At 33.3% G+C, this 20,978-nt stretch overlaps 1 protein-coding gene across 4 annotated transcripts; it reads left to right on the top strand.

The window, feature by feature from the left end:
- Positions 1-2,526: 2,526 nt before the first annotated feature.
- LOC110637209 (E3 ubiquitin-protein ligase UPL6) lies at positions 2,527-15,972 on the top strand. Of its 4 annotated transcripts, none has more exons than XM_058144867.1 (26): positions 2,527-3,150; positions 4,740-4,837; positions 4,961-5,088; positions 5,282-5,393; positions 6,463-6,643; positions 7,056-7,238; positions 7,483-7,665; positions 7,947-8,028; positions 8,157-8,272; positions 8,387-8,685; positions 9,056-9,152; positions 9,307-9,450; positions 9,656-9,739; positions 9,845-9,931; positions 10,137-10,277; positions 10,373-10,498; positions 11,368-11,466; positions 12,222-12,289; positions 12,761-12,827; positions 12,958-13,128; positions 13,228-13,317; positions 13,972-14,052; positions 14,458-14,531; positions 14,645-14,716; positions 14,868-14,957; positions 15,360-15,972. In XM_058144867.1, exons 1-26 carry the CDS (start codon positions 2,992-2,994, stop codon positions 15,424-15,426), a joined length of 3,099 nt encoding a protein of 1,032 aa, XP_058000850.1. In that variant the 5' UTR covers positions 2,527-2,991; the 3' UTR covers positions 15,427-15,972. The 4 variants fall into 4 exon arrangements, with proteins under 4 accessions (XP_058000850.1, XP_058000848.1, XP_058000849.1 ...); XM_058144865.1 differs by having other exon boundaries at positions 2,610-3,150; positions 4,740-4,784; positions 4,926-5,088; positions 15,279-15,972; XM_058144866.1 differs by having other exon boundaries at positions 2,610-3,150; positions 7,543-7,665; positions 15,279-15,972.
- The last annotated feature ends 5,006 nt before the right edge of the window (positions 15,973-20,978 follow it).

Genomic DNA, 20,978 nt, shown 5'->3' with positions numbered 1-20,978 from the left:
CGGCCGCCTTCTATGTCTAGATAATCGATAAATCGATGACTTAGATTATACTTAATAAGTTGAGCATATCTCATTTAAAAACTAAATAATATTAACACTAAAATTTTAAAGATCTAATTAACTTGTTGATATTTAATTATTATTTAAAAAAAAAAAAAGAAAAAGATACCACTATACAATCTTGAGACAACTTTATGATAGATAATGATGAGATTTTTTTTTTTTCTGTAATTAACTTTTGGATATGAAAGACAAAATAAAAGGTTGCGCATGCATCAACCAACATGGGTTCCCAAATACTCTTGAAAATAAACATTTTTATATATGTGGTTGTAAAGTAATTAAGAAAGCATTATGAACTCAAAGCGATGCCCCCAAAATCAAAGGCAGAAAATAAAAAGCAAAGTAGGTTGGAACATGCTTCTTTGTTTTTATCTCCCAAACTTGAAGACATTGTGTTGCTTAAAGCATAGCCAACATAATGGTTGGAGTTGAAACAATGCATCATCTCACAGCCATAGGTACTTGTGCTACATATATACATGTTCAAATCTTTTCGCTTTTTGTTAATTATATTGAGATTTAAATGTTAAATATATATAAATTATAAAAATACAACAAATTTTGACTTATTTTTATAATTAAACCATTGCAAATAGAGCAATTATTCGAAATTTACACCTAAATAACTAGGCTTCTTTTCTTGTATAACATTATCCCATCCTAAGTTCTCATATACAAACCCTGCAAATAGATTAGATTTGGAGCTACGTGCATATTAGCAAGCAACAAGCTTTTTGTGAGCAACTTTAGCCACCATCAACATATATATATATTATATATATATATAAAAGCCATCATGGAAACACCATTCCAATCGTGTGTGCTTTTACCTAGTTTATTGTCAACAAAGGATGCTTATTTCATTATAATATTACTTACATTACAAATATCTAAGACTAATTTAGCATCATAAATTAAAGGGGGAACAGAATCTTTCAGCTTAAATAAAAAAATATTAACAACTAATGAAACTACTCACTAGTCCATCAATAAAAATTGAAGTATTAATTTAATTGAAAAGTTAATTTATTCTTAAATATAACTATAATAAGATTTATAATAAGCATATTTTTAAGAATCATATTTATTATGATCTTTTAAAAAAATTATTATATAAAATTATTTCAAGTATTGAGAATGAAACCGTAATCGTATTGAATTATAATTGAAAAATCAATAATCGCATCAAATCGAAACTGAAAGAATAAAAAACCGAACTAAAAGAATACCAAAATTTCAATTTGATTTCAATTATTTGACAAACCCCAAACCGAACTATAATCCCACATCTCTAATAAAAATTAATCCTAACAATACCTTATCATAATAAAATAAAATAAAAAATCTGTGCCCAGTCAACAAGCTAGTTATTTACAAATTAATTTAAAGTGAAGTTGGATTCATGTTTTGTCTATTGCATGACTCAAGCAAGCTCGACGGATATCCTACCATATATAATGATTCTGTTTATCCAAGTGTATAACCATAAACTAATCGTAACCTACCACTTACATTACATTAATATGAATTTAATTAGCAGATGAAAAAGGTTCAACCTATCAAGTCAAAACCGATTCTTCACCCACCTTAAACAAATGGGTTGAAACACGAGTCAAAAAGGCCTAAAATGTCAACTACCAGAGCACGCAGTTATGCACAAAATTGAACCAAACTCTAAGTGGGTAAGGCAGGAGTCAGCTCAATAACCATTAATCTTCCCAGTTTGAATTAATAAACCTCTAATAATGATAACATGCATGCAAATTTCTTAGTTTGCAGAATTAGATTCAGGACTCCATGAATATATAACTTTGCAACAACACCTAATTTCCTTTGACATTAATTAATAAGCCTTGGACTTTTATCTCTATCCACTTAGATCGTACAAGTATCCATGTGATTGTGCAATGTCAACCCTTAATTCATGGATGCTTTTTCTTTTTTTTTTTTTTGCTCACCAACTGTTTGTTAGAAGTCTCCAATCACTCGCACGAGAAGTTTGTAATTGTAATTTGTACTATACCTTCAATGTGGGCCTTTTCTGGGTCTAATTTTAATCCATTGTTTGATCCAGATAAGGCATCATAATAACTTAACCATCTGCCCATCTATTTAATTTTTACAAGCCACAAGGCTAGGCCCATTTATTTCCCCACCCAAGAGAATACTGATCTCGGCTTTCATTTTATTTGTTGCTCTTGGATCAACTTCTTAATTTTGATGAACTTACCCTCATAGAAAAAAAACAATAATGAAAATTTAATTTTAAATTAGTTAATATTAATTATATGGATTTTTTTTGTTATTGACTTTACTTAAGATTAATTTTATATTAATATTTAAAAATTATAAATTTGTATAGCAACATTATAATCATGTCAAAATTATATAATTAAGTCATCTTAAAAATTATGAGATATTAAATTGGGATGATAATTATATTAGACTCCAAAGTATGGAATTACTTAGCCCTTGAAGCTTTTGAGCCTGAATCCTGGTCGTGCGTGGACTGTCGTTTTTGTTTACAATATAAACGAAACGGCATTAAAACTATAGTCTTGCACAATTCTCACATACGCATATGCGGCCTTTTTGATCTGTAACTTTTCGGGTCCTTCTCTTCATCTTCCATCTCCACTCTGCCAGAGAAAAAGCGCGTGAAAATTCATAAACTTCTCCTCTTCTTCAACTCTCCTTTTGCTTTCCTAAATCAAACACTAATTTCTCCATTCTCTCTTTTTTATTTTCTGATTATTTCACTTCGGCGATCCCTTCATTTTCTCTGATCATAGCCTATTTTGTCAACACAAGCCTTGCCTTGAGCATCAGCTGTCTCTAATCGATTCTTAAACCTCGAATTCGACGGCGTGGTTGATTTTTATTCTCGTAGGAATTAGGGCGTAAGTTAGCTGTGTCGACTCTGGGAGGATGTTTTTTACCGGTGATCCAACCACTCGGAAGCGAGTTGATTTGGGAGGCCGGAGCTCCAAGGAGAGAGACAGACAGAAACTTATTGAGCAAACTAGATTGGAGCGAAACCGTCGATTGTGGTTGCGCCAACAGAATTCGGCTGCAATAAAAATTCAGGTTAGGTTTAGCTCGATAAAGAGTTTTTGCTTTTGTTTTATCAACTAGACTGTTTTTATAACTTGTGTATACTTGCTATTGTAATTGATGGAAGCTTTTTTTTTTTTTAATTTTATTTTTTTTTTTATCTTAGTAAATGGATTTTTTATGGTTTGGAGTTGGAAACTGGGTGTTATGTACATTGTTACATTTTAAAAGTAATAGTGTTGTTTACATACGGATTCTATGTAATTTTTAAGATGTGGGTATAGGATTGGAAGGATTTCCAAAGGTTGGGGTTTTTACTGATTAATTAAGTTCTGATGGAGAGTTATGACGGTTGATATTTTATGGTTTTAGCTCAGGTTGATGCGTAGCAACTTCGTTAGATACTTTTAAGTAGCTTTTGTTGGGAATGGAAGAGTACTGGTTACAGAAATCAAATTGCTATGCTCAAGTTAACTTTCACAAATGTGTCTAGAAGCATTCAATTGGTAGCAAACTGTCTCTTTGATTGGAAACGTGATGTTTAGGTGGCAAGCTGCAGTGATTCATGGGCCCAATTTGTGCAGTGATCCTTTAGCAAGGATACATGTGGAAGATAATGGGGGAAATTACGTTCAAGAGACTGAATATTTTTTTTTTGGTGCGAAGCAATTTATTTGCATTATTTGTGGATGGAATGTTGTGTAATGTGATTACAATTAGCATGTGTTGTTATACCAAAAAACAACAGGGGCACCAGATTTAGTCAAAATCAATTTATGGAAATGAATCAGAAAAAGTTGATTTTGGTTACCAATGTACATATGTTACACGATATAGTCAGAAGAGGTTTAAAATAAGTAAGAGGAATTCATACTGATTTGTCTTAGGGCTAATAACTGTTTCATTTCAATACAAAGGACATGATGCTTTTCTGGTGAACGCAAATAAGAAGAATCAGAAAAGTTGATTTTGGTTGCCAATGTACATATGTTACATGACATAGCCATGAGAGGTTTAAAATAAGTAAGAGGACTTCATGCTGATTTGTCTTAGGGCTAATAACTGTTTCATTTCAATAAAAAGGACATGATGCTTTTCTGGTGAATGCAAATAAGAAGAATCAGAAAAGTTGATTTTGGTTGCCAATGTACATATGTTGCATGATATAGTCAGAAGAGGTTTAAAATACGTAAGAGGACTTAATGCTGATTTGTCTTAGGGCTAATAACTGTTTCACTTCAATAAAAAGGACATGATGCTTCTCTGGTGAATGCAAATAAGAAATTATCAAGTTTACTCATTCCCATGATTCTTACCACTTTAAATGGAGAAAAAAAAATTGAGGAATTCTTTTCTTATCAGGCTTAAAAATTAGATTAAGCTTTATATTTGTACCATAACTAAATAAACAGTTTTATGTTGTGAGATAGAAAATCTGTGGCAACTTTATTCATAATTTTTCAGAACAATCATTAGACTGGACACAGTCTACATCTCATTTACAGCGAATGGAATCTAAAATACATGCAGCTTGAATTAGTTAATTGATATTTACATCAGCAGTAGAGTTTAGAACTTGATTATGCATTTATTGCAAAGTGTTGACTGATTAATGACTACAGAAATGCTTTAGAGGGAGAAAGGCTGTGGAAGCTGAGCATGATAAGGTGCGAGATCAGTTCTATAGAACCTATGGGAAGAGTTACCTAAATATTAACAGGTTCACTGTTGTATATTTATTCTTATTTTAGTAAAATGCATTAAGCACTGTCAATCTCTAATGGGCATTACATGTCTGATGTTCTAAGTGGATTTTTCCACTTTACATTGTTTATGCATCTAGGCAATCTTTTGGTCCAGATTCAGAGTTCCTACGCAATCTATTCTTTTTCTTCAATGCACAAAATAATGGTGATTTTACTGTCCTTGTGGAGACCTGCCGATTGCTTTTGCAACTTGTTCAAGATAATGGTATCTATGCTCTCATCGAACTACTTCTTTACGGATTGATCATTGCTTCCTTTTTCCTAAGACTACTGTCTGCTTTGCTAACAGCTGTCTTAGGAATGGTCTTCTTTGCATTCTCACCTGTATTAATATAGTTGATATACTTCGCTGCTGGAAATTTTTTTGTTTGTATTAACAATTTGTAATTGCGTGACAGGGGATATCATTAGTCTGTTTGGTGGTGTAGATTATCTGACCAATCATGCTTTGGTGGACTATAGGGTGAAACAACTTGCGTTCTGTTGTATTCAGGCTGTATATCATAATAGGTTGGTTCCATCAATACCTTGTTTAAATATCTCTTAAAAATTTTGAGCAGTCAAATATACTGAATTTGGTTGTCAGTTGCTTGCCAAAGTTTTAACTTAATTATTTAAGTCTGTCCTTAGCTCTTGGTACATGAGAGGCATTCAAATGTTCGATTTATTTTCATGCGAAGTTGCCATTGGGCAATGGTTTTGACTATAATAACTGTAGAGTGGAGACGTTCGATTCTAGAAGCTCCAATTGTATCTGTCCTTTGCAAATATTCTTGATTAGTGGGCATAATTTGTTAATCTGTTGTGAAATTGTGATGCTGTCTGACCTTACTTTGAAAGGCAAGAGATTTTGTGGAGTCCTTGCATGAGAGATGTTTCATGTGCTATGTTTGTGTGTATATAATTCAGGGATATTGAAATTGTAAATAATTGTTTGAGATCTTCCATGAGTAATCAAGATTGCATGAAATTGTAATAAGGTAGTTGTGATGTCTGCTAAATTGGCATGATGTTCAGATATTGAATCTTAAATGTACACAGTACATATTTGTGTCAATCTTAAGTTGTTGTATGTCAGTTTCTCTGTATTTTTCAATATCTCATATTGAGTATGGACCTTATGTGATCATCTTGCAATTCACAAGTGGCTTTCATTGCATGCTTAACGTTTTTGGGATTTCTAGAAGAAAGGAAATTGAATCATTTCATTCTTGATGGTTAATTTGGCAATATAATTCTGCATGATCAGATATTGCTATTATGTCACTTGTCAATGCGGTTGATTTTCATTCTACTTATTTACTAGAATATATTTTACTTTTTATCTTTTGCTTAATTTATGAAGTTCTCTTATTTTATTTTATATATATATATATATATATATATATATATATATATAAGGCCTAGGATATCTAAAATTGCAATATGCTCAATTAGCACAAATCTTTTTGGACGATGCTGTTGGGTGTTCCCCCCCCCCCCCACCCCCAAAAAAAAAAAAAAAAAAAAATTGCTATCTTTATGTTTAAGTAGTTGTGTGATGCAAGTGTTGCTCATGCAACATTTCATTTTGGAGCAGAGAACAATTGAAGGATCAAGTATTGATGACACCGTGGGAATCTAGTGAACCGGCAGTTGTCTTGCTGGAAGTTGTAGTTCTGTTGATAGATCAAAAACTTCCATGGGCATGTAAGATTGTCGGCTATCTATTGCAAAGAAATGTCTTCACTCTATTTAGAGAAATTGTTCTTGTGGGGAAGGTATCATTCTAATTCCTGCAAACTTTCTTTTGCTTTGTTATCTGATGTGGTAAAATACAGTCTGGAAGTATTTTGACACTTTGGAAACTTTTAAATGGGAGAGGGCTTCTAGGGTTTGACCCTAACTTCTTGTTTTACAAGATAGGCACCCGACCGTTGGGCTACTAGCTCAATGGTAAAGTATGCATATTTTTATTGTAGTAAAATGCTGGATATAGACCATGCTCTATACTATCCAATTCATCATTTCCTTTTCCACAACAATCATCATGTCTCTTATGCTTTTCTTCAACCTTTATAAGATGATCTTTTTAATAACCATTGCAAACCTCTGTTTCCTTTATGCCTGTCTGGATATTATGTTTCCTTAAGTCTGGAGTTACATATTGTTCCTCCCCTTAACGATGTGCAGGAAAATAGAAGGCCTAACAATTGTGTTGGAAAAGCTCCTTCATTGGAGCGCATGCTCTCTATGATAATTTCTCATGTTGGTCAGAAGCCATGTATTTGCCCACATATTGATCCGCTATGTAGTTTCTCCTCTCAGATGCTGACAATTCCTTTCTTATGGCAGCTTTTTCCAAGCTTAAAAGAGGTATTGTTTTTTCTAATATTCTGGTGGGATTAGTAGATTTTCTTCATAATATTCTGGTGGTGTGCTGCTCATAAAAGAAAACTTTATTGATTATTTCATCCTTTTTTTTTTTTTATCTTGTTCCCTAGAATTTATTTTGCCAATGCATTTCTGTGTTGGACATTCCTTAATGTTATCTTCACTGCTAATTGTTGAAATTCTGTAATTGTTATATATTATAATTCGAGTGACTTTCCCGACCCAGGTCTTTGCAACTCGGGAGCTGAGCCGACATTACACTCATCAGATGGCACTATGTGTGCAGGGTCATGCTAATGTACTGCCCAATGATGTTTCAGCAGAATATCCTGGTTATGCCTGTCTCCTTGGAAACATGTTAGAAACTGCTGGAGTTACTTTATCGCAGCCTGATTGTTCATTTGAGATGGTGAGGAATCCTTGAAAATCTGAGTGGCTATGCATACATCTGTGCATGCACACACACACATTCATACATGGGAAGTGGAACTAATAGCTTTCTCTAATAATGAAACTTTGCGCTTTTCTTATTGACATTTCTAAGTCTTTCTCATTAGTTATTCCTTTTTTAAGTTACTTGATATTGGTTGCTGTTTTGTTCCTAATCGAAGTTACTTAGTTTGTTAGTGTTTTAAGGGAACTCATCAGGTTTTGAAGCTGATTTGCAGTCTTTTTTTTTATTTTAATTAGGCCATAGACCTTGCAGCTGTTACAACATTCTTGTTGGAGACACTTCCTCCTATAAAATCATCAAGTCGGGAAACTAGAGAAAGTATAAATGCTCACTCTATTAATTTTTTATTTGGTTATTCTGTTTAATATGAAATAAATTTATCTTTTACCATTATTTTAAAGCTGCTCGATCGAAATGTATAAATACCTGTAACTGCTGTTCTACAGATTCCACACTGGCTGAGGATGATGCCGCACTGCCTGATGAGATGGAAATAGTTTTGAATAGAGATTTGGAACAACAAATAACCAATGCTATAAATTCACGCTTCCTTTTACAATTGGTAAGCTTTCCAGTTTGACACTTTTCTGATGACTTCTTTCTAACAAGTAGAGCAGTATTCACCCTTTGATATGCAATCCACTGAGCAATAATTAGAAATTTTGTTTTGGGGCAGACAAATGTTTTATTTGGAGAAATTTCACTCAATGGTTCTCATTATGGACTGGATGAAAAAGAGGTTACAGCTGTTGGTGCTGCATGTGCTTTTCTGAATGTCATTTTCAATACTTTACCGCTCGAAAGAATCATGACTATACTAGCTTATAGAACTGATCTGGTTCGAGTGCTTTGGAATTTTATGAAGCAGTGTCATGAAAAGCAAAGATGGTCATCCTTGCCTGAGCAGTTATTGCATCTTCCAGCTGATGTGCCTGGCTGGTTACTGCCTCTGGCTGTTTTTTGTCCTGTATACAAGTAAGTCTGCTTCTGTATTTTTTTTTTTTGGTTTCTTCTGATATTGGTATTTGAAATTTTGTTCATTTCTGGGTTTCATTTACATATTCTTTTTCAATGCTAGAGTGCCATATTGCTTTCTGGACCCAAGTGAGGCCAACAGTTTTGAACCTTGACTGGGCCTGGCTTGTACAATAAAAAAATATTAATTTTTTATTAATCAGGTGTGCCTGTTCATATGTAAACTCAAATCCCAGACCCAGAACAAGCCTGGCATTTTTTCAGGCCGACCAGTTTCCCAGGCCCATGAATTAGTCTATTTTCCCCCTCATTCTCATACTTTTACATTTCAGGGATGTATATATTTCTTACTTCTATCTCTGGTCAACAGGCACATGCTTATGATTGTTGATAATGAGGAGTTCTATGAACAGGAGAAGCCACTATCATTAAAAGATATCAGATGCCTAATTATTATTCTGAGACAGGTAAATATTTGTTGACAAGTTGTAGTTTAACATCACAGAAAAGGGAAATGTAAACCGTACGCTGTTACTTTCGTTAGTCAGTGACTTTGTGGGAACCCATTTTTAAGTCTTGGTAATTTACAGTTATGTTTGTTGCATTTACTATTCTCTGCAGGCCTTATGGCAGCTCCTATGGGTGAATCCTATGGCACACAACAATGCAGTGAAACAGATGATGAACACTTCTGCTTATAGGCGGAACCCTGTTGAATCTATTAAACACAGAGTTAGCGTCGTAGCTTCTGAACTCCTCTCTCAGGTATTTGTTGAATTTCTAATGTAAAGAGAATGATGTTGTTAGTTGTTATTTGCAATTATTGGTTTTTATTTCTTAATCTAATCAAGGTAGATTCCATGGTTATTCTTCACTGAGGGGGAATAACTGGTTGCAGTAGACTATAATAATAATAATGCGGGAGGTAATATACTTCTTATTGTCTTATATCTTAAATAAAATGTTGTAGTTGCAAGATTGGAACAACAGACGACAATTTACTCCACCCAGTGACTTCCATGCTGATGGTGTTGATGATTTCTTCATTTCCCAGGCAAGCATCTTCAATGCATCTTTTGGATCCCTCAGACCCAAGATATTCTGTTGCTTTTTTATTTTTTTTTTTTTATTTTTTTTTTTTTTACATTTGTTTTTTCAGGCTGTACTAGATGGGACGAAAGCAAATGACATAATGAAGCGAGCTCCATTTTTGGTACCTTTTACAAGCAGGGTTAAAATATTCAATGTAAGTGATATAAGTTGTCTAACTTATTCTGGAATAACTGAAATTTTGAGAAATGGATTTAGAGTGGGAGTCATCGCCTTCGGCCATCCCCTCCCCCTCCCATCCATCCATTGATAATCTATGTTTTCCATCAGCCACAGTTTCAAATGTCCAACTTTCTCTCTGATATTTGTGTCAGTTCCTAACATGTAAATTTGTCTTGCAGTCGCAATTATTGGCAGCCAGGCAAAGAAATGGGGCCCATGGTGTTTTTACAAGGAACAGATTCAGAATTCGACGGGATCATATTCTGGAAGATGCTTATAATCAGATGAGTGCTTTGTCTGAAGAAGATCTTCGAGGATTGGTATTTTCTTTGGTTTATGCATAAGCTTCTGTTTGTAGATGATAAAAAAAAATTATGATTTCTAGCATGTTCATGGTTAGTCTGCTTACACACAGATTCGTGTGGCATTTGTCAATGAGTTTGGAGTTGAGGAGGCTGGCATTGATGGCGGTGGAATTTTTAAAGATTTCATGGAGAACATTACTCGAGCAGCATTCGATGTGCAGTATGGATTATTTAAGGTTTGAAATGCATGAGTTGTGATAATATTAGATGGCTCTCTCTCTCTCTCTCTCTCTCTCTCTCTCGCACACACACTTGCACACTGACACACACGCACTTGTATTAAACTGAACACAAAGGCACATTTCTGTGAATGTTTTGACCAGAATTGCAGATAAAGCACTGCTTTCTAATATGGTTTAGACTTTGGTGCTTCTTTTTCATGTATTCTAAGTATGTTTTGTTTGCTTCACAATTTCTCTTTATCGGTTAGTATATTTTCTCTCTTCGTCTCCTGCCTTTGTGTGCAGTCCAATGGCTGGGCGGTCCCTCCCTTAACGATTAGGCTTAACGCGTGTGAGGAATTGTCTGCTTTAGCCCTTTGGCGTTATTGTTTTAACCTACCTAAACCCTCATTATAAAGCCTAGATATCCTTAGCATACGCTCGATGTGGGAGTCAGCACAGTCCAACGCCCACATGACAAGATCTCTAACATCCTCGTTAGAGGTGATGAAATGTCACTGAGGTGGCTTTGATACCAAATGTAAATGTTAGGCCCGGCACATGTGAGTGATTGTTTGCTTTGGACCCTCGGTCATCACAGCTGTGCCCTTAAAAAGGCACCTCACAAGGTTGGAACCTAAACTATCACTATAAAGCCAGATCTTCTTACCATGTGCCTGACCTGGGATTCTACCACACCAATGCCCTCATGTTAGGCTCAGTAATCACCGTTGCTTGATGTTAACTCTCTACCCCCTCCTCAGTGCCTTGTTTTTGTGCTGAGTTTTTTTTTAAAAAAAATATTTGTTTATTTGAGGTGCTGACTTTCTGTTGCAATGCTGCACTCTTTATTTATTAACTTTCTGCTGGCACTTTACATCCAGGAAACAGCAGATCACCTACTGTATCCTAATCCGGGTTCAGGAATGATACATGAACAGCATCTTCAGTTTTTCCATTTTCTTGGAACTCTTCTTGCAAAGGTTTGGAATCCTCCCTACCTTCATATTTTATACGTTTGTCAATAATGTTGTGGTTTCAGTAACATTTATAGATTGAAGATCAACTGCTTGATGTCTCTCTGTTAGCAGCATATAAATGCTAGCGAGCAGCACATCTGACATGAATTACTTTCTATCACTAGCATTTGAATTTCCTGTGTTATTTACTCTGGGATGGCATTAACTATTAGCAAATCTTATGGTTGTCCATTGTATATTTAGTTTTGAGTAAATCAGTTTAGAGCGTCTTTGATAGGCTTTCTTGGACATCTCAACTCTTATGGATGAATGAGCTTTCACTATAAAGTCACTGTTATGTGAGCATGCAATTATTTTAAGCATTGCCACCAGTTGGCAGAAGGCACTGCTACTATCTTGCTTTCTTCACAATCCTATTTTTGGTTCAACATCATTGTATTTGCTGATGGTTGGTGCAATGGTAAGTTTCTCGTAACATGTGGGCAATCATGTTTTTGAAACATGGAAACAGCCTCTGTGCAACATTGCTTGAAGGCTGCCTTCTCAGAACTTGCATTGGCAAAAACTTGTGTGCTTGGCTACCATTCTAATTACTTTTGAAATTTTTAATATGAAAATCCATGTGGGTGGTTGTCATTTGTCTCTTTTACATGGATCCAAAATTTTGCCCACATGGTGTAATTGAATGTTTCATATTTAATTTCTGTGCATGCTATCAATTTTAATTCGTAATAGTGTTAATTTTCTTCTTTTTGCAGGCTATGTTTGAAGGTATTCTTGTTGATATACCATTCGCAACATTCTTCTTGAGCAAATTAAAACAAAAGTATGATTTCTAATGCTATCTATACTCTACATTCCTTCAGTTTGTATGTATTTTTGCGAACATCCTCCAATTCCCTACTTGTATATTTATGAATTTTGTGTGTTTTCTTTCAGTTTACATGGTTTTATCTCTAGTTAATCTCTTAGCATGTTGTGTTGAGATCTTGGACAAGATTGATGCTGTTGAATGTGCTATTGCAAGTTGGGTTATAATCACTATGATATTTACATGGTTTTATCTGTAGTTAATAATGCCTTTAGTCTCGAATCTTTGTCATCAATTTTCCTATGAAGCTTGTTTATTAAGAATTATTTATATATGACTACTTTTGTCTGGTGCCTACTGATGATGATGGCATGGAATAAGATCAAATCATCAATTAGTTAGCTTGCTTGCTGCTGTGGATATTTCTTTACGCCAGTAAAATTTGCAGTATCAATTTACATTTATTTGTATTTCTTTCTTGATCAGGTTCAACTATCTGAATGACCTGCCTTCCTTGGACCCAGAATTATATCGCCATCTTATTTTCCTGAAGGTACATTTTACTTAAACTAGATGCTTATGCTTTCATATGTATTCTTTTAAATTTGGAGCCCTCTCCTTTTACACACACCCACATGCTAATATTTTGCACTTTTCTTTATTCTTATTTTTGTGATTTACAGCACTATCAAGGTGACATTTCTGAATTGGAACTCTACTTTGTCATTGTAAATAATGAGTATGGAGAGCAAACAGAAGAAGAACTGCTTCCTGGAGGAAGAAACAATCGTGTTACTAATGAGAATGTTATTACATTTATTCATCTTGTATCCAACCATCGTTTGAATTTTCAGGTATCCAACCTTTAATTATCATTAATTTAGTCCATTTCAGTTTTATTGTGAACTGTCTTTTGTCATATGATCTTGTTATGATATTTGTTAATATTTCAGATACGCCAACAAAGTTCTCATTTTTTGAGGGGCTTTCAGCAGCTCATACAGAAAGATTGGATTGATATGTTCAATGAACATGAACTTCAGGTATTCAACTTCGTTATGAATAAAGTGCTATCTTTGGAGGAATTCAATTTGCTCATCAATGAACCTATGTTTAACAGCAGTATTAAATCTTTCACGTTAATGAATTGATTAGTCGGTATTCTTAATATGGAAAAATGATGTGGTAAATACAATTTGCTCATCAAATAAGTCAACTTCAGTTGGTGCTTGTGAAGCGCCAAATGGCTATTACGTGTAACACACTGTTATTCCAAAGTAGTTTATGCATCATTCATACTGCTCCCAGGTGCATATTGTCTATTTAATGCTCTTCTATAATTCTTAATATACATATGTTCTAGTGTTCTATGAAAGTTGAGCTACTGCTAAGTAGAATACAGAAGCAAATTCTAAATCCATAGTAATATTAAATCTTTGGTGTAATGACCCAATCTGATTAGACAAAATGACAAAAGTATTAGTTGTGTGCAATGCACGTAGTCTATTCACTTAATGTTTTTCAATTCGGTCATCTTTCTGTTGCTGATGCATGGGGTAATGCCTTTTTGACTGCCATAACTGTGAAATGGTTGTTATTTATTTTACTTTTTTTTTTGGTTTTGGGGAAGGGGGGGGGTAGAGTGTTGATGTTTTTTCCTCCGAGTATTTTATCTGACTCATTGGTTTTTTTTACAGCTCTTGATATCAGGTTCACTTGAAAGCTTGGATGTTGATGACCTTCGTCTTCATACCAATTATGCAGGAGGTTATCACAGTGTAAGTTATTTTTTCATTTGTTTTGACTGCAAAGCTCTGATGGGAATTGGGAATCAATATGTGGTACTGTTATTTTTTTTTTAAACTGTTGCCTCAAATGTGTTGGTTATTACCAGTTGTAGGAATTCATTCGATTTTCTTCATTTTCTTTTTTATTGATGGAAATACACACAGAGAAACGTAAACCTCATAAGAAAAATGTGAGATAAATGGCAGGAAAAAAAAAATGCTCTGGGTCCCCACGTGTGCTATTACTCTCCTGATTTTTTGATACATGAACTCTCTTTTTACCATTTTGTAACTTGAGAACTCTCTATCTATACTTTAGTGTATTATCGAAAGTCGATTGTAATGTTGTGTTCTTGCTGTTGTGCTACTTATTTTATTGTTTCTTGATGTTGATAGGAGCATTATGTCATTGAGATGTTCTGGGAAGTTCTCAAAGGCTTTTCCTTGGAAAAACAGAAGAAATTTTTGAAGTGAGTCTTTTATCTATTATATTTGAGTGTTCGTGTATTGCTGTCTCATTTGTCAGGGTTTAGTCAGTTTGAGGACAAACTATAAAATGATGCAACTATAATGACTCTTTTAGGTTTGTTACTGGTTGCTCACGAGGACCACTGCTTGGATTTAAATTCCTTGAGCCATTATTTTGCATACAGAGGTAAGACTTCTGTCAAATTAAATTGAGAGGCACAAAGAAATACTGAGGTTAATCTAAGCCAATTGGTTGGCAAAGTGCCTGAAACCAAATATCAGAAATTATTATTCTGTATTTTCTTTAAATTTTTAATCTATTATTGATTTTTTTCCAGGGCTGCTGGCAGTGCTTCTGAAGAAGCTCTTGATCGTTTGCCAACATCAGCTACTTGTATGAATCTTCTGAAGCTTCCACCATATAGAAGGTTTGTCCCTGTTTGTTGGTTAAGTAATATTTTTATTTTAAAATTTCTGCCGTTTTAGGAAAGGCAACAGTTGAGCTTCATACAATTAGATGTTACAAAGAAAAAAAGATTGAGAAACTCTAGGGTATTTCTAGGATTCTAGTACTGGTTTCACCCTGCAGCTGTTCAGAGCAAAATTTGGCGCTGCACTTCCATTTTCTAGACTGAAATTTACTGTACAGATAAGGCATATATGCCATTGAATTGACAATCCCATGCATTTCATCTTTCATCTTCTTTCTAATCCAGTTTTTAACATTTTATCCATATTAACCATTTCAGGTATTCTTGCATAAATTTGAAGCAGTTGCTCTTTCATTTACTGACATTAGTAATTTTCTTATCAAATGTTTACGGTAACAGCAAACAGCAACTGGAAACAAAATTGCTCTACGCTATAAATGCTGAAGCTGGTTTTGATTTGAGCTGATAGATTGTTTTTGTTTGGATAATACGAAGTGGAGAAAACCAATCTATTGACCTTGTGATGGTCATCATAATCCATTTGAGTGACTAGGCTTCAGAGCCACCAGGAGCTGTGACAGGAGACATAAGATTTGTGATAGCCCAGAGTGAAGATGAATTGGAACCAACAAGTTCGATTGGAACTGTAAATGAAGGCACGTTAGAATAGCATTAAGGTATATGTGATGGTCAATTTTCTGAAAGGGTTTCAAATGTACATATTTGGGAACATCTGCAGTAGGTATAGTGTTTGTAAAGTTGGTTCATGGTGGAGCTGTCACTGGTTCAAGTCCTGAGAGGGCAATCAATTAGCGAACTGTATCTTTGTCTGAGGAATTTCCCCTTATAATATCTGTAAATGTGAACGGGTAGTCTCTTCTGATTTATGTCCTTCCAAAAGCTTGTACGTGTACAGAATGGCTTTTGTCTTTTGGTCTTTTTTTAACAATCATCTCGTGTCATTATCTATTGCCGAGGTAGATAAGGGCGGACGGAGTACATGTTTCGATTATCTGAATGCTGTAATTAATTGATAGGAGTAGGGGGAAGCTTTATCTTGTTTAGGGAGAGCATTCGGTCGGTTCGGTTTCGAACCGAATTGAACTTCAAAAACTGAAAAATCGAATCACTAAAAAAAAATAAACTGAATTAAATCGATTATATAAGGATAATTAAATCGAACTAAATGGAAAAAAACGGTTCGGTTCGGTTTTGTTCTATTGTATTAAATTTAAAATATTTTAGGTTAATTTCTATTCTTTGACCTAAGCTTGAATAAATAATTGGATTGGATAAGGGTCTTGAGACTTATGCATCTTGGCTTGAAAAATTGCTTGGGTCATTTTACTATTTTGTTTTATTGATATTAATTGATGAAAAATTGAATCGAACTGAAAATTGAATATGCTGAAAATTTTAAATCGAATCGCACTGATAGAATTAAAAAATTGAATCGATGGAATTGAAATGGCTCAGTTCAATTCTATTTTTTGGTTCACACTAAAAACTGCTCAGGCCTAGTCTTGTTACTTCTGTCGGGGAGTTCTTGTTGAGGTGAAGTCATTTTTGACATCCTTGGGATGTTTTCTTATGTTTTTATATAATTTAAAATTTTGTAATCTTTTATATATATATGGAAAGTATGGCATGTGATATTATCTTTTATAGTATTGTCACGTAATTAATAATATAAGATATTCTCTTTAATAGTATTATCATATAAATTCTTTAATAATTATATTATTAATACTATAATAAGTAGTAATTATTATAGGGCAATTATATATATTAATATATATGTATATATTTTAATTATTTTATTATGAAATTTTTATTAAAAAGTTTAAAAGATAAAAATAATAAAAATAAAATGTGAAATAATTAATTAAAAATATAGATTATTTTTATATGTTAAAATTAAAAGTAAATATATAAATTAAAGTTATTAATAACATGAGCATTTATCCGGGCAATTACCTAGTAATTTTTATATAAGCAAAAGGCCATTTTAAGTCCATGTGAAATAGTTCAATAGTTACATAAACTTTGGCCAATCTATTTGTCTGTTTAAGCTCTTAAAATTCAAACAAACGTACAAAAAGGTTTGGACTTGAGACTGTTTAACTTTCTGTTAAAAATTACATTTTATCTAATGAAATATAGTTACTAGGAGAATTCACCAACCAATTGCCACTAATTTGACCATTGAAGATAAATAAACTTTAAAATTTTATAAAAGGCTCATCATTGAGTAAAAAGAAAGCAATAATGGAAAAGCTATTTTAATTACCAAATAAAAGAAATGTAGAATTGTTTATAATTGACCTGTAGATAAAGATTCAAAAAAGTCCACAACAATTTTTACCAATAGTTTTTGCAATTGCTATATATATATATATATATATTGAGTGCATACCACCAATTCATGCTTGAAATAAATATTATATTTAATTAATTTTAAATTTTATTTAAAAAAATTCAAAATTTTACTTGTTTTGTAATTATAGTTAATTTTTTTTTGTCAATTTTGATTTAATTTAAAAGTTTAGTATTTATTGTGAACATATCAAAATTGAAGATTTGGAAATGCTGACGTGGTATTTGACGTGATAAAAAATATTATTTTTTTAATATGTTATTATTGATATAGTATGTGACTTGGCATGAACTTTTTTATTTTTACTTATGTGGTGGTTAACGTTGAAAAAAATATTATTATTTTGTATGTTGGTATTGACGTGGCATAACTTAAATAATTAAAAAAATTTAAAACTTTTTGACCTTTATTAATTATTGTCAATTCTATAAGTTCGTTTCATTTATAGCCAATTAACTAATCTTGATTTAATTTGATTAAAAATTAATATTTTATTACCCAATACAATTATAAAAATAAATATTTATATTACTTAGTATAATAAAAAAATATAATTTTCTCCTCTCTCTTCTCTCATATTTTTTTATTTATTTAAAAATTAAAAATTCAAGTAAAAAAGTATCAATAACTATAGTATTCATTATTTTAGTAAATAATAATAATAATCAAAATATAGGTGATTGTCTATATATATTATTGAATGACAGTGTGTGAGAGGAGAGACAAAGAGAGAGAGAAGAAAGGTGGGTGCAGTTAATAAAAATTTACCTATTTTCATAAGTAAGCTTCATAAATATTGCAAAAAAATAATATATTCATTTTTAACAGTAGTATTAAGTAACAAAATGTAAATTTTATATTAGGTTATATTAAAATTAGTCAATTGGCTATAAATAAAATAAACTTATAGAATTGGCTATAATTAATAAAAATATAAAAAATTTAATTTTTTTAATTATTAAAGTTATAACACGTCAGCAATAATATATAAAATAGTAATATTTTTGTCATCTCAATACCAACATATTAAAAAAATATATATATTTTTGCCACATCAAGTGCCACATTAGTGCCTTCTAATTCCTAATTTTGACCTAGCCATAATAAATACTAATGTAACACTCTGAATTTTTAAATAATTATTTTATGTATAATTATATGATTTTTTACTGGTTTGGTGGGCCCAGGAGGGGCCATATGATGTTAATGAGATGTGGATATGGGAGATTGTTTTAGAAGTATTATTATTTGGATCATTTTGCAGGTTGGGTAGGTCCTAGGTATAATGTGAACTCTGTCGGATTTTCAGCAAAACTTAGGATGTCCTTTTATTCTTCAAAGTTTTGTTTAAGTAAATATTGATCAATTTGTAATGTAATTGTTTAGGTGATATGGGTTAACTCTTCTCCTCTACCCAGCCGCCTCAGTGATATTCGGTTAATCTGTAAGTAGATATTGATTTTATTTATAATTTCAAAATTATTATATATTCAAGGTATGCTCATGCATCACTTATACGTATATGTATATAGAAAAAATTAGGCACGTCTTATATTGCATTTGTTCATTATGATATTGCTATGATTGTTGTTTTATAGCGATCTAGAGCTGTGTGCGTGAGTTAGTGTGTATGTGGTGTGTATATGGATATGAGTAGGACGGGTAGGCACGGCTGGAGCTTGACTCACTAGGGCCCAATCCTTATTACTAGGGCCCAATCCTTATTATAGTTAAGTCGGGGTAGATACGACTTTGAGTTGATTTTGCTGGCCCCCACATTTGGATATTAAGAGAAAGTTTTGCTTTGAGTTAATCTCGCTGGCAGAGATTGGAACTAATAGAGCTGTATAGGGGATTAGCTCCCATATATATATATATATATATATATATATATATATGTGTGTGTGTGAGTATAGATGTGACACAAGGGTGTGTGAGTGCTCCAGATTGCCTTTAATATGATTATAACTTGATTTCTCGGAAATGTGTGAAGATCATGTATTTCACTCTTAGATTGCACTAGACATAGATAGTTATAGAAATTGTAAGTAAAATCAGTATCTTACTCTATGACTAAAACGTTCACTCTTATTCACCCTATTTTTCTAGGTTATAGGAGAGCTTATTCTTGTGTTTAACCTGCTTTCTTCCTCGTAGGTTTAGTTAAAGAAGTTTAATTACATTTTTATTTTTTCTTATCTTCATTTTAGAACTCTGCATGTAATAGCAGTGTAATAATTATTTGATTTGTAATAATTAAATTCTAAGGATGTAACATTAATTATATAAATGTGTGTGGATATATGGGATGTATTGTTCTGACGATAAGAGAGTTAAGCTCCCATTTGATTATATGACTGATTGAGGATTGTGAGGGTGAGCTGAGCCCCCAAACTTAATAAATTTCGTATTTATAAGTCGGGTGAATTAAAGACTCCCTGTTGGGTATGTCACGACCCAACCTATGGGCCGAACCGGCACTAGAACCTGGACCAGCCTAAAGCCCCCGAGGTCCGTAGTAAGCCTAACTATTCATTAACCCAACTCTAAGGCCCAATTGGGCCCAATTTCAAGTAACCAACCGGACAGAGTCCGACCATAAAATGGACTTTTCAACGGGGAGTTTTTGACTCACCCGACCTGTAAACACAATATATATAAATTTGGGGAGCTCAGCTCACCCTCCACATAATCATAACAACATAAAATAAATGGGAGCTCTGCTCCCTCATCCAGTCCATCAACATGCATAAAATAATAAGTTTACAGGTCCAAAATAAGAATTTATATTACAGACCCAAATCAAATAAACATTTCTAACACATGCGGAAATTCTAAGATTTAACAAGTTTATACAAACATTAATAATCGACCTGCGAGGGAGAAAACAGGTTAACCTAAAAAATACCCTCATGTGGCCTGGAAAAATATTGAACAAGAGTGAGCGTTCGACTCAGAGAGTAAAATATTAATTTTAACCATAATCTCTATAACTATCTAAAACTAATGCACCCTGTAGAGTGAAATACAACATCAATAATATTTTCACATCATAGCAGCAAAAAGGTAATTTGGAGCACTCACACACCCAGTAATATCAATCATAATATATGCGAGCTGATCCCCTATACAGCTCTCTTAAATCCAACCTGTGCCAGCGAAGAACTCAGCTCGGACTTCCACTTAATAACCAAATCGGGGTCCCAGCGATGAACTCAACCCGTGTCTACCCCGAAGGATTGGGTCCCAGCGAAGATCTCAAGCCGTGTCTACCCGTCCTATCCGTAGTCCACACCACATCACACGCACGCACACTGCTTCAAATTACCACAACAACATACATGGCACTTTCACAGTTATGAATGCAACATAAATCATGCCTAGAGTTTATCTACATAGATATATGCATATAAGTGATGCATGGGCATGCTTGAACATATAATAATATCGAAATTACAATTAAAATTAATATTTTACTCACAGACTTGACAGCGATCACTGTGGCAGCTGGGCGGAGGAAGAAGGCTGTCTCGGCTCACCTGACAATTACATTACAATTATTTAACACAATTGACTCAATACAAATCATAAAAAGACCAAATACGTCCTAAGTCGTACCGAAAATCCGGCAGAGTCTCCCC

Source organism: Hevea brasiliensis, chromosome 4, assembly GCF_030052815.1.
Source record: "Hevea brasiliensis isolate MT/VB/25A 57/8 chromosome 4, ASM3005281v1, whole genome shotgun sequence".
In the NCBI taxonomy this organism is placed as follows: domain Eukaryota; kingdom Viridiplantae; phylum Streptophyta; class Magnoliopsida; order Malpighiales; family Euphorbiaceae; genus Hevea; species Hevea brasiliensis.
Note: the sequence above shows the minus strand (reverse complement) of the source record. Positions and strands in the feature narration are given on the sequence as shown.